The sequence below is a fragment of the Seriola aureovittata genome, chromosome 4 (genome assembly GCF_021018895.1).
Source record: "Seriola aureovittata isolate HTS-2021-v1 ecotype China chromosome 4, ASM2101889v1, whole genome shotgun sequence".
NCBI classification, from domain to species: domain Eukaryota; kingdom Metazoa; phylum Chordata; class Actinopteri; order Carangiformes; family Carangidae; genus Seriola; species Seriola aureovittata.
In genome coordinates this window covers 14,798,406-14,812,670 of record NC_079367.1, presented here as the reverse complement: position 1 = coordinate 14,812,670, position 14,265 = coordinate 14,798,406, and the positions used below count along the sequence as shown (strand labels likewise).

At 41.6% G+C, this 14,265-nt stretch overlaps 1 protein-coding gene across 1 annotated transcript; it reads right to left on the bottom strand.

Annotated features, from left to right (window-relative positions):
• Positions 1-1,904: 1,904 nt before the first annotated feature.
• On the bottom strand, positions 1,905-13,387 carry abhd15a (abhydrolase domain containing 15a). Its single transcript, XM_056374803.1, has 3 exons — positions 12,250-13,387; positions 4,127-4,479; positions 1,905-3,249 (listed from the first exon to the last, which is right to left on the bottom strand). Exons 1-3 carry the CDS (start codon positions 12,784-12,786, stop codon positions 2,589-2,591), a joined length of 1,551 nt encoding a protein of 516 aa, XP_056230778.1. The 5' UTR covers positions 12,787-13,387; the 3' UTR covers positions 1,905-2,588.
• Between the last annotated feature and the right edge of the window lie 878 nt (positions 13,388-14,265).

Sequence of the window (14,265 nt, the reverse complement as noted above, 5' to 3'; positions counted from 1 at the left end):
ACTGAGGCAGACTATTGGCTCCGAATTGAAAAAGCAAAGTGGGAAAGGGCAATTCAATCTTAATGGCTTAATTTGCTAGAGACCAATGAAAGCCAGCGTTTATTGCGAGGCAACACTGTCTACTTTTGGTCATTAATTATGGGCCTTAATGTCAACAACAAAACAGGACAGGACAGGTTGTATCAAGCCCTTTTTCTGCATGTTCTTTTTCAGCATTTGCTCCCCAGATTTATTTCCAGAAACAAGGACTTGCCTTTCTAATCACAGGTTTACTGTTTGGTCTGATAATTTCAACATCAAGCCATAAACTAATGTCCCAGATAGGAGTACCAAAACGTGAATTCATAAAAAAAAAAAAACCCCAAAAAACTGATGTTAGAAATGTATAAATGACAAAGTGATTGTTTAATTTCTTTAAATCATAAAGATATACTGTAGAATTTGTGTACAAACTAATGTGGTTTACAATGAAAGACATGTTTGTGTGCCAAGTATTAAGAGAGTGTTATTACAAAGACTGAAACTCTTTTTCTGCCCTGCACTGATACACATCTACTTACTTACTTAATCTACTTACAGTATATTTGGCCATAAATGGTATCTGTGCTACATTTTAAACCTTGTTTGGTATGTCAGTCGGTCTCGTGTAGTTTTACATCAGCAGCAATAAACCAGGTCAGATTCTATCCCCCACTCCTCCACATATCCACTCATCCACATACTTTATATTTCAGTTGAGTTCATAAAGAGCCAGACTTTATTTGGTATCACTTCAGGTTATTTCTATGGAAGCGCTGTCTACCATCATAATGGTGTCGTATAGATGTGATGTCACAATGTGTGTGTGACTGGCAGTTTTTGTTTTCTTTGAGACTGTGAATCTTTCTGTGAATAATGAGCATGTATAAGAATATCCAGCATGTATATGTGACAGCTCGTGTGTGTTTTATGTGTGCATTTGTGTTTGTGTGTGTGTAATTGTGGGGATGTGCGTTGACAATGTGTCTGTTGGCACACATTCTGTGTGTGTCTTTGTGTACACTGCTATGTTCCAGCTGTCTGAGTGGATAAGGCTCAGTGGGCGGACAAACACTACAGTGACTGTTGCACACACAAACACAGACACACATACACAGCATGGAATGGCTGTAGGGATTGTACTATAATAGGGAATGTCTCTGAACATTGACTCAGTAGGGGCACGACAAGACCACAGATCACAACTTCAGTGAGTGCATGAAAAATGAACACGAGTATCAGAGATAATGAGAAACACAATGTGTGTTAATGAGGATTTTACTTACCTGAAGTGAAAGATGACCTTTCAGTGTAATTTTTCAGAACATGTGTATATCCCATATTTGTCATCTTAGCTTATTTATTATACATTTCATTATTTATTCTGTCACATATTGTAACCCATTTAACGTGTGTAGCATGTTTATAAATTTACTGCGTTTTAGTTTTTTCTCTTTTTATGAACCTGTTGAACTGCCCTTTTCTTTTCTGAGCACCAACACTATTTTGTATCATCGTTTGTATAATTTTATTATCTTAATGCGCAAGAATGAACCGAAATAACAACATTTAAAGCAAAATTTTCAGAAATGTTTCGAACAACACTATGCCGCTAAGTATCTTCATCTCAGTGCAAAATCAACCACTGTCACCGCTTCACCACCTTTAGACCCCGAGCGGCCGGGCCAGGGAAACCTTGGAGCACAGAGTTTAAATGATGAGACAGGAAAACTCACAAAATGCTTCCAGCCACCCAGCTCATTAAAATATCATAAGCTCATGACACAGACTTTCCTCTAAAATCTGACTGGGTGGCAATCACACTTAAGTTCCTTTATTCTGGGAACCGCAGGCCATTTCTCAATAAAGAAGAGAAACTTTAATGATAATATACACAGTAAACTCTCTTTAATGTGCACAATAACACTGCATGAGTTCATTAAACTCAGTTGACATTTAGCTCAAATTCATTTGGAATTTTCACTGGATTTTATTTTCCTACTCTAGGCACAAGACTTTTAACACTTTTACTTCCCGGTAAATATCCTTTCAGTAATAAAAAGAGTAACAGAAAGATGCTACACTAAGTGTTGAGGTTTCAAATTTCCCAAATGACGATGCAGTTGTGGTTGTAAATGTAGCAAACTGTGTAAAATGTGAGACGGATGAATTGATGCATCAATAAATGAATGTGTGTTAATAAAACTCAGAATTAATAAAACAGAACATTTCAGTTTTTACAGCTGGCAGTGAAGAGACTTGAATCAGTCCATAGAAAAATATATAGCCACACATCTGGAGAGTTTAGTGTTCAGCAGCTCGATGAAACAACTGCATTCAAGCTTATGGACTGTCATGATCTTTTTTCAGTCCTAGTGTTTTATGGCTCACATCAAGCGTGTGAGAACAACACACACTTTTTACAACCTCTTCACTCTTCTAGTTTTGGTTATCATAAGACTTTGTGGCTGAGTGTCACACAGGCAGAGATCAACCTGAGAGTCTCACATCTCAAATCCAAATAATATCAGAAAGCATCAGTGCAGTCCATTAACTTCCATTGAGCTCCCTCATCGTGTGTAGGACCTCTGCCAACTGTAAATGGCGTGGATATTATGGGAACACGCTGGCGCTCTTTTACATGTACTGACGCTGCGGTCGCGGAAAACTCTCCCTCCTGCACCTCCCCCCAGCCCCCTCCTCCTCGCAGCGAGCTGCTTTGCTCTCTCCTCAGCAGCGAAGAAGTCTGTGGTCGCCCTGAAGAATTCCAGCAGAGCTCTGTGGCTCCAGTTGGTCCCATGGCTCTCCATCCAACTGTTTGGTGCAACCACAGGACCGACTGCGCCTAATGCACCAGCAGCACTCCCCTCTGACTGGGTGGAGAAACCACAGTGGCCTCCACGGTCAGTTAGGAGGAGGAAAAAATGTGGGTTGGTCTCGAAGAGTTCCAAGGGCACGGTAGATTGGGTGTCACCGCGGATTGGGTCATCCTGAGCGCACACGCTCAGGACAGGAATAGCCACTTCGTCCACATCTCTCAACGGTTCGTTGCGTTCCCAGTAAGCTTCCCAGGCACCTGAAGTATTGCTGCTACTGCTGGTCCCTGTTGCTGATGCTGGTGCAGAGCCCATATGTACAGTCTGACAGAACAGCGCCTCCTCCAGGCCACGTAGAGAACAGCTAGAAAACAGGGTGTCCGTCTGTATGGTCTCACCCAGCGCCGTCCTGTACCTATGAATGTCATCCCAGTACACACACATTTACACAAAATAGAACACACACACACAACAAGAGGAAATCAGTAAATCAATTCTGAAGAGCTGCATGGGTCTCATACTCCCTATTGACATTGATTTGAGAAACTCTACCTGGGTCACAATGTCTCTCAGAATCAATGACTTGACACTGAGCAGGCCATGTGTTGCTACAGTAACTTGACTTTTTCCTTAATTGTCTGTGCCTGTCCAATAAATGCTTACTGAGTACTTGTATCTTGTAACTTGTTTTTATTGCAATCTCCTTTTAACCATGCCTCCATTTTGGCTGACTGAGAATTCAAATTTTTCATATTGCATACTTCATGCAGTGGCGTTATGAAGCATGTTTACTTTTTCAATTTCCAAACACTTATTCTCCCCAGAGTAAACTGAAAGAGAATGAACTATTTCGCTATTTCTGTGTTCCAAAACTCATATACTTTGCTAAATAACTTACTGCTTTTAGTTTGACATACGGTTTTCTTGTGTAAGGAGGAATGATATTTCGCTTTCACTTTGAGTTTTCCTCTAATTCAGCTAGTTTAACAGTTGACTTATACCTGTCTGAACCTCTGACAGTATGTTGTTTCTGCCTTGTCACTTTGATGCTGTGCTTCTAGATCTCATCAAAGATTTTGAGTGAGTCCAGTGTTATCACAACTAATAGCCTACAAATGGGTGCCAAAACTATGGAAATAATAGCCAAACAGTAGTAATCTAGAAATACTCTTTAAAAGCCAACTCAGTCTTTCTGTTTTCATCACCAGTGAAATCTTGTTCCCGGCATGCTTCCTTCCCATTTCTCATAAATTAACTGATTCATGTCAGCATGTTTCCCACCCTCTCCATACCTGCTGAGACATATCTTCTGGTACAGCACCAACGCCCACTGCAGGGGCCAGCACAGCCCGTTCTCAAACCAGCTCTGGCAGCGGAACAGCGGTGACAGGCAGACGGCCGCCGTCACATAGCTGGATGATCCACACTCCCCCAGGTAAGACAGGAGAAGGCCCGACCCGCTGCTCTCGCTCACTGCGTACAGTCTTCCTGCAGGCTGTCTGTAGCGGATGTAGCGCACAGCCTCGCGCAGATCCGCAGGGTCACCAAACTGCTGCAGTTTGAGGGTGGTGAGCGGGGTGCTGTTGTGGCTGCGGCGGTTGAAGACTGCTGGCAGGTAGCCATGGGACAGCGCTGTTTCACACAACTGTAGAGAGAATGGGTAGGAAAATAAACAAATAAAAGAATGTCCATGTGTCTTCAGAAATGTGTAGGCTAAGTGTTGTGGATTGGGAGCATTATGGAAGATTTGCTTGGTAATTCTATATGTAGTGTGTTAAATCTTTCAAATTGACTAGGCCTACATAATTTTCACAAATAAGACAAGGTGGGAAAGGTGTTAATCCATTTATATAACAACAAAAGAAGGACATGTAATGGTTGATGGTCGATATGTTCTTCCTACATACAGTAAAGACGTCCTCTTTGTTTGCCCCTCTGAATAGGCCACATGGTCCAATTCGTGTGGCTTGGTCTCTTGGTTGTAATACCGCAGAGTTAAACAATGCCTCCTTTTAGTTAGGAGTCAGTTTCCATTTTGTTCCCCTAAATGCCTTTGCAGTTGTATCACCTGAACATGCATGGTAGCCTACTACTTTTTATTGTATGGAAAGCAAAATAACTCTTTGTGGGGGGGAGATGGGGACACAGTAAAACTACAGTTTTAAGTTCTGCTCCCCTTTTGCTGTGCAGTTTAACCATGTTTAAAGTGTAATACTACAGAGTAGGCTAAACTGTCATCACTTCACTGAAAAAGACAACAGTAAACATCTTTTCACACCACTGAACTGCATGCTGTTCTTTCTTAACCAAACAGGTAAAGAACCAACTGCTGTGAGACAATTACATAATACTGAGTTACTTAGTAGGGGTGGGAAATTAACCGAAAAATGATCAAAACCGATATTTAGAACCTCTCGCCGACTTAATCCTACTCATGTTAATTCTGTTAATACTTCCCCCAATGCGTGTGTTCATGAACTGTCCCTTTAAAAAAATACTACCTCTTGTTCACTCACGTGCCTCCGTTCCGTCCAATTAACATTAGTCCGCGTTCACTCACAGGGACACCTGCAATATGAATGCCACGAGCGCAGGCTAGCAGGCTGTCCGCATCACTTTTGCTACGTTTACTCCTGACGTCCATACCTCTCCGGAGTTTTCGAGCCACTTAAACGGATGCTTCTGGAAAACGCTGCTAGCCCCATTTTACCTGCACACGTGCCTCGCCTCCTGATTGGATCTTATCAGTTACCAGTACCAGACAGTGGTGAAAGCAACCAAGGTAAACAACAGCTGATCCAACAGTCCATATTTGGATATGCAAAAACAGATGAGGCTACAATCAAGGAAACAACTAATATATGAGAAAGTTTATCTCTAGTTACAGGTTGTCATGAGCAGGGATGGTGCCACTGATGTGGAGGCATTTTTGAGGCAGTTCTCTAACACTTTGTAGGCATTGGTGATGGCCAACATTATGCACAAAGTCATTAGCCGAGATCATGTCCATGCAGCCCACAGCCAGCTGCTCAGCCCAGAAAAGCCTCAACCTGCACTATGCAGCTTTCCTTAAGATGAACTGGAGCAGAATTGGCAGAGGAGAGCAGAAAGGACTAGAGTGTGGAAACCTGTGATCTCATGTCTCTGGCAGGAAGGCTTCCCTTTCAGTCAGCTGCACAGTGGAGAGAAATACCACGACTCATTGTTTCTTCCAGTGAGCTGTTATTATGTTTATTTTGATACGAATGTGACAACATGAGATATATCTGCAGTAGAGGCATTGGTGCTGATCGAAGTTAGTCAAGTTAATTCTTTATTTGTCCAAGTATGTAAACACCTCCACATTTAACCCAAATTGGAGTTGTGAACAAACACACACACACACACACACACACACACACACACACACACACACACACACACACACACACACACACACAGAGGAGCCAGGGGCATGTGGTGCAGCGCCTGCAGAGCAATTGGGGGCGTTAGGTAACTTGCTCAAGGGAACTTCAGCAATGAATATTGAGGGAGGGGAGGGCAGTAAGAAAATTCTGTACAACTGCATCATTGTAATTCAAAATTTATGAACAACTTTTATAGACTTGGTAAGACATTTTTGTTTTATCAAACACCTAAAAACATTTTTACTACAGTTTAAATTCTGTGGAGAATGTAGGAGAATGATATATCCTCAAAGGAAACAGGATAATTTAATTTGTGGCTCCATGAAGCATTATAAAAAAATATATAAATAACAAATTTAATAACATAGACATCATTGACTATGCATTTTTCAAATTTGTAAAATACTCTTCTCTCCAAATGTAATGGTTCTGCTGCTGTATTTCTGTTCTGTTTTTTTCTCTGCATGTTTACAGTAAACTGTTTAGTAGCCCTTTTTTAAAGTTATTTTTTGGGCATTTTTGCCTTTATTCAGACAGTGAAGTGAGAGAGAGAGAGAGAGAGAGAGACAGGAAGAGAGAGGGCATGACATGCAGCAAATGGCCATGGGTTGAACTCGAACCCATGGCCGCTGCAGTAGGGACTAAGCCCGTGTGGTATGTGCTCTACCAGATGATCCACCTAGGCGCAAGTAGCCCTTTTCCTTTAATTCATGTCCAAATATCTGAGCAGACAGACAAACAAAAACACAAAAAGCTTAACAAGCCTAATCTCAAAACTATGTAAACTGGGAAAAATACATCTGAAAGACTTGGAGATTCAGAGTAGCGCAGAAATGGCAATCGCACATTGAAATGCTCTCCATGCAGAGTAGGGATGAAAATGAGAGATCATTCCAGTCTAGGCTCTGAATGTTACCTTTAGAATAAATTATCCACTGTAATTAGACATTACAGTGTCTAGAAACACCAGGAGAAAATAATCTTCCCTCTAAATTTGCAGTGTCACTCTGCTTCATCTCAACACAAAGTAGAGAAGTAGAGTGAATTTGTCTTTTTCTCATGCAAAAGTTTGTTGTCAGCAACAGCGGTGGGGGCTAGAGTGGACTGTGCAAATAAATTTAAAATGTGTTACATTTTTCTTTAAATCTACAGAAGTCCCAGGGGAATGCAGGAAGAGCTGCAGAATTGCTGCATTAAATATTTAACAGCTGAGAAAGACTGCAGTAGTACCACTTTCTGGTTTTCTTTATCCAGTGACAAGAGGATTAACTCAGCCAGATACGTGACTAGGCCAATGTCAGGAAAGCTCAGAGCAGAGCTAATGCACTGTAACATCATTCATTTACTCATTCATCAGCCTTTTTGTTCCGATGATCAGGTTTTAAATCATTGTGAGTCAAGAGGAAAATGTGAGAGGAAGGAAATAGCTATTTCAAATGAGTATCACTTCAGTTCAGTTTAATTCCCAAAGATACTGAGATGGATAATTAAATATTTTCCAATTTAAACTGCGCACGAGAGAGCATGAGCTGAGTGATGAATGTTGAGGCTGAGATTAAATTTGGTGAACTGAGTGTGAAGTGATTTTGCTGTGGTTATGCCGACCTGCTCAGGTATTAACGCAGCCGCATGGTGTAAACTATTGCCACTGAATGTGGTGATGCACTGTGTGAATCACACACAATAACACAGACACATTAAGTAACCACTGCACTGCATTATATACTAAGCATATCTTGAGGATGGCACATAAAATGAAAGTTAGTGCTAACAGTGTTTCCTGGTTGGGAAGAACTCTCTAAATCCAAAGATATTGGAAAGACTGTATCTGTTCTATCATTTGTCAACAAAACTTTTTGTTCAGTAGCAAAGCAATGACTCATCACCAAGGAGGAATATTTTTTCAACAATCTGATGAATTATTAATCTGATGTAAACTGATGTTACCATACTACTTGTACTTTGCACAGACACATACGGCTTACAGGGAATTGGTCCTGACCATTTCCATAATGAGATTTTATTTACTTGATTTAAATACATTCTTGACCTTTTGTTCTACATCACACACACACGCTAAGTTTCTGACCCTACGTTATGGTGACTGTGCATTTGGTTTTGTTAGAGAAACAGTAAAAAACTGAAGAACAGCAGCTTCTCCAGCAGTTTTCTGTCAGAGCTGATAAACTGTCGGTGCAGTGACAAATTCCTTCAGCAGGGACTCCAGACACTGGACATCATGCCAGCTCTCTCCATGCACATTGTTCCGCCAACACACACACACACACACACACACACACACACACACACACACACACACACACACACACACAAACAGAAGAGACAGCAGTTTCTTTACTGAGCCACTGACAAATACAACAATATTCCCTCTAAATCATAGTGGATGATGTGATCTATTTCTGTGGCACCACCACTAATGTCAAACTTCAGCAGCTTCGTCTGGACATGTTGCCACAAATCGAGTTAAATTAAAATTAAAGATTTGATGGTCTACAACTTACAACATGATACTATTGTATGCTACTGTTAGCAGTTTTCCGACTAACTAACTTGTCTTTAATCTCTTGCACTACAGGAGACAAACAGAAGACAAGACAGAAACTTTCTCCTTCCATCCAACATGGCGACACTGCTGGAGAGTAGTGGTGAGTTAAAACACTATGATACCTGAGATATAGATTGCTGTGAAGTCTTACAAAGGCTAACTGAAATGATGGACTTAAGAAATAATATTTTGCAGTTTGCAAGATGGTTTATTCCTCTGGCTGAATTTCAAGTGTTAAGCATCACAGACATACAGTACATTCAAAATGGGGAGTAGCTATGAATAATTGAAGATACTGCCACAGTAAAAATATCAAGAACCAACAATTTTTCAAGGTAGCTCCTATTCCAGCAGCCTCCACAAAAATGGATTTTGTCATAGGGGATTTCTTGCATTAGTGTTTTTGTACATTTTCTAAGATACATGAACATCTGGTTGGTAACATTTTAATAGCTTGTCATGTTAGCAAAGAAATAACAACATCGCCCATGAGTGACAGACATAAGTGCTGCCAAATCCTGATGTGCAGATTGCATTTTCCAGGTAAGGCAAAGCACTAATGTTGGAAAAAGTGTGTGGGGGGGGATTTGTATTTTGCTGAACGTGTGGGGAAAATTTCTTCTGTATCCTCTGTGTCCACTTCACAAACCCTGACCAATTTTTGAGTGGTGCAGGAGGACACTTATAGGATACATTTCCCACAATGTTGAGCCAATATGGATGTAAACACCTTCAAACTAACGCTGAAAAGCAGCTCCCAACACTCATAGTCATTGTTCCATTTTTAAATCAGAATTACTGTCTAAACAACAGACCGCTCTCTGTGTGAAGAGCTAAACCACAGCGCATCGAGACCCCGCTGTTAAATTCACAAAGTGATGGGAGGGACAGGAAACACAAAACTAATGCCCCATTTCCTTGTGGCCCAGTGAAAACTGACATGGTAACAAGTGTTTGATGTGATAGCTTGAGACATGGACATCAGTACATTCATGACTTGTCTGAAATTGCTCATGTGTCTTTTACTGCTGGTAATATTTCCATGACAAAGACATTTTCCAAACCAGGAATGATGTTTTCTGTTACTATTACCTCCCTCACTGATCTATTCAGGACTGGTAATGGTAAAACTTTCCCACTTTTACTGCGTGAGTCCTGAGCTATTACCCCATCCCACAAGAAATTTGGAAGCTGCTCTCTCAGCAAGCAGAAAGTGCAAGTAATGGTCTGAAAAACAATTATTTAAGTGTTATAAATTACACATAATGACCAGATTAAATCATAATCCATATCCATAAAGAATGAAAAATACTTAGACATGCAGTGCCAAACGCATACTCAATAAAAGACTGTGAATTTGCTAGGTCACAAAATTACAGTAAAACTGCTCACAAATCTGTCTGCCCTGTCAGGAAAATGTGACGGATGTTAATCATATGAGGCAGGACAACTGAAACAGCTGGACGTCTGCTTACATGAAGATTTATGGACTTTCAGCTGACTGTTCTGAATGGAGATCACAGGGCACACAGATATGGGAGTGATATCTCAGCAAGAAAGAAAATGAGCATATTTCCCTAAATGTCGAGCTACTGCTTAAAGAAATATATATCTATCTATAATGGTGAGGAAGAGAGATGGAACAGAAAAAACTAACCTACTAAATAACTGACTGAAAGACTTAATGTAGTAATAAATGAATTTAAGTATATTCTGAAAAGCCTGTATACGACATATACTACTACAGAAATTGATATGAATCATGCCAGACTAAATGAAACATAGTGTAAAACCCACACTAACCCAGTGTAAAAAATATGAGTGATTTAAGAGGAGATGGCTCATTTATAAATTCAGGAGTTCCTGAAATGTGCAAAGAGATGAGGGACAGGGAGCACAAGCCCACACACTCCAAAAAAGAACCTCTATTTCCTTCTCTGTTTCTTCTCTGTGTCACAGATATAGACCCATGTGTGTGCTTGCGTGTGTGTGTGTTTGTGTGTATGCAAACATGAGCTCTTTTCATCTCTGTCTTTCTCGCATGCACACAGACTGGTTTATGCACAGTGACTCTCACCAGTGACAGCAGCAATCTTAATTGGTGTATATCCCTTGTGGTGCCTCGGCTTCCAGCCCTCCCAAGCGTGACTGGCTGACAGCTTCACAAATACTCTCTACTCTGATGATGGCCCAAAAAAAGAAAGCCCAAGGCACAGATCTGTCTGAATGTGACGGTTGCTTTTCATCTCTCCATCATTTACCCCTGGTAAAGCTTGAGGTAACCACATATTCATAATGTTGTAATGCTCCTATTTTTGTCTCACCCACTTTTCCTCCTCTTCCTGTCACCCACTATCAACAGAAGGAGTGATCCCCTTCTAGATCAATATCAAACACCTTTTGGTTTTTGTGAGAGTATCCAGTTGTTGCAGAGTTGCTATTTCTGACATGCGGCTGACAGTTAGCCATGTGACAAATTTTCACGCAGAGCTAACAGTTTGAAATGAAATGAGCTGTAAGCACGATGCCAGGTGCCCAGAGTGATGCGAGAGCCAGCAGGCATTCATGTGGAGCAGAGCTGCACTTCCCCAGGGCCATGAAGTCAAGCGATGCTTTGTAATCCCTCACTCAATTACCTCAGTCAGTGTATTGAAAGAGCAGTTGAAAGAGTGAAGCTGCCTCTGCATCTGCTCTTTTTTTTCTTTTTTTTAACCATTCTGCTTTTTTTTTTTTTTTTTTTTTTACTTCCGACTGAGCTTAAACTCCAGTGATTGCCTTAGCTTAAATGGCCATTGTTGATTGACACTGGCATCTTCTCCTTTTAAAATATTGAATATCTCTTTAACTAGATTTCCTTTTAAAACACTTGCATCATGCATGTTTCTGGTTTCTACCCTCTGAAGTTGATATCGATTTGCTCTGTTATTGTCACTTTGTGTTGCAGCTATGAAAATGCTCACTTCTACCTTTTTAAAGTGTAAAAATAGCTGCTGTATAGCAAAGAAAAATAAGAAATTCACTTGCAGCTGCTGTAATTTTCATCCTGTTGATTCTATGTTGTAAGAGGCAGCAGAATGACACAACTTAAGATGCATCTAGTGAAGGCATCCCTCACCTTTGATACAAATGCCTTTTTGTAATGATTTAGAAGCATTAAAGTGTTAGCACACACTGGGAACTCCCACTTCCAACCTTTTATAAGTTAGGCTATTGGTTATGTTGAATATTTGAAGTTTATCTTTTTGGTATTATTAAGGGTGGGGTACCCTTTCTGATCAGCAGTCAGCTATATGAAAATATGAATTTGCGATTACATTTTATTTTAAACTTGCTAGTTTCCCGTGCAGTTTATGCTTGAAAATGACTTAGTCTATGGTTACTTTCATCTCTACAGTAGAGTAATTTCATGCAGTGAAGTCTATGAGTGAAGCCAGGGACGCACCTTTAACACATTTCTAGTGATTTTCCCAAAAGAGTTTGGGATGATGAGAAGAACCGGACTGGTGGAGTGACTGGAAGTCCTGCGTCGTTTCTGGTAGGATGGCACTGCCCAGTCCAAGGCCACCAGCCCGTCATCGCTCAGCTGCAGGTTGTCCCGCACGAACTGGACCGGACTGTCATACGGCCAGCACGCCTCGTACACACTCTGGAGAAAGGCGCTGGCCCGCCACGTCCAGCTGCCACACGGCGAGTAATTACTGAAAGTCCTGCAGTGTTTCAGGAGGTAGTTGGCCAGCGCGGATGGTTTGCAGATCAGTGCCACGGTGCGTGTTTTCTCATCGGCACAGGCCGTCTGGGATCCGTCGCTCCCCTCGCGGTCTGAAACGCACCCAATGGTCTTGTCCTTCGCTGCATGCTGTGAAATTCCCAGTCCTTGAAGCAAAGCATCCGGTGGGCTCTCGGTGCCAAAATATTTGGAGCCTGGCCAGAGTACGACCACCAGGATCACAATGCACAGAGCTACAAGCCATTCAAGCATTGGCGCGGTTAGGGGGAGGTGGGGGGGAGCAAAATGAGCACAATAGGGACGCTTTCCACACCTAAAACTATAATGTAATTATACATTTACGTGAGAGAAAATAGTCACCGGAAACATACTCAGTCTCACAAGGTTCTGTTTCTTTTTTTCTTTTGTTTTTCTCTAAATTGATGCTGAGAAGTTTGTTGCTTCCCTCCGGTGCCAAGGCGCACCAGTCCCTCGTCGCTGTAGGCGTGTGGTTTCAGTTACTCTGCGCTTCTATCATTTCAGCTCACTCCATACCCGACATCATATGTCCATCTCTGGTGCTACTTTTTTAGTACATGAGGCGACTCTGTCATTGTTCGCTGCATCCAACGCCGCTTGGTACAGTCATCGACTTGACTGCGCTCGGCCGGTGCTTCAACCCAACAGCTGGCAGCGCAAGAAATGTCTGAGAGCGACGCGCTGCTGAAGCTGGAAACGCCTCTCATCATGCCCAGCCCCCCTCCGAGTGAGCAGGTAGTGATCCGTGCACGTGATGATCTCTGCTGTTAATAGCCTTCAATTATTCCCAGTACACCCCCAGGACACCCAGTACAAGGAGGTACATCTTCTGCATCTGTTTTTAAACGTTGAACCCCCCCCCCCCCCCCCCAAAACCCACCTCTCTCTCTCAAGCTGTTTCTGTCACACGCGCGCCAGACTCAGACAGAAAGAGAGCTGCTACTAGAAGTGAAATGCGCATGATCATTATCAGATCTGAGTGAATTCCTCCTGAATGAATTTGGGAACGTGCACACCTGACCTTGTATTCTGAAAGAGAGAGAGAGAGGACAAAAAGCTTGAGATCTGGACTGGGTAACCTACAGTGAGGGGCTTTTTTGGTGGATATTATGTAAAGTAATGTAACCTGTTAAGCAGGTTTCTGTTGTGTAACAAACACAGCTTTTGCTCAGTGTCTCAGTTTGGATATTGGAAGTCGGAGGAAAGGGTGAATGTGGGCCAGTGTTCTTTGGATATGCAGATTGTGATGCACTGAGAACTGCGGACATCCAGTTCGATTCAGGCTTATCACATTTATGAAATGTGATAACCTTCTCTGTGCTGTTTTCCTCACCCCCTCCTCTTTGTACTATCTATGAAACTCAGAGGGGATGAAAATAGCCCTTTAAATGGATTATTAAAGCAAAGAAAAAGAAAGCACAAGCATTTTCAGCGTAAATCAAACAAGTTGGAGGATGTAGGGCAAAAAGAGATCATTATCTACAGAGGATTCTTCGTCTGTGTAAAGGACAGCATTTGTGCGCTAGGCTAAAATAACATATTTTTCTCATTTAATCACATTATTGTAAGCTTCACATTCTGAATTCAGTCCATCGTTACTTATTGTACCTTATTCAAAGACCTGTGGATTATTCAATTGACATCTTAATCAGTCACAAACAGACCTTAGTGCTACCTCTCATGTAAGGTTGATAGATTTCATGGAAAGCTGTG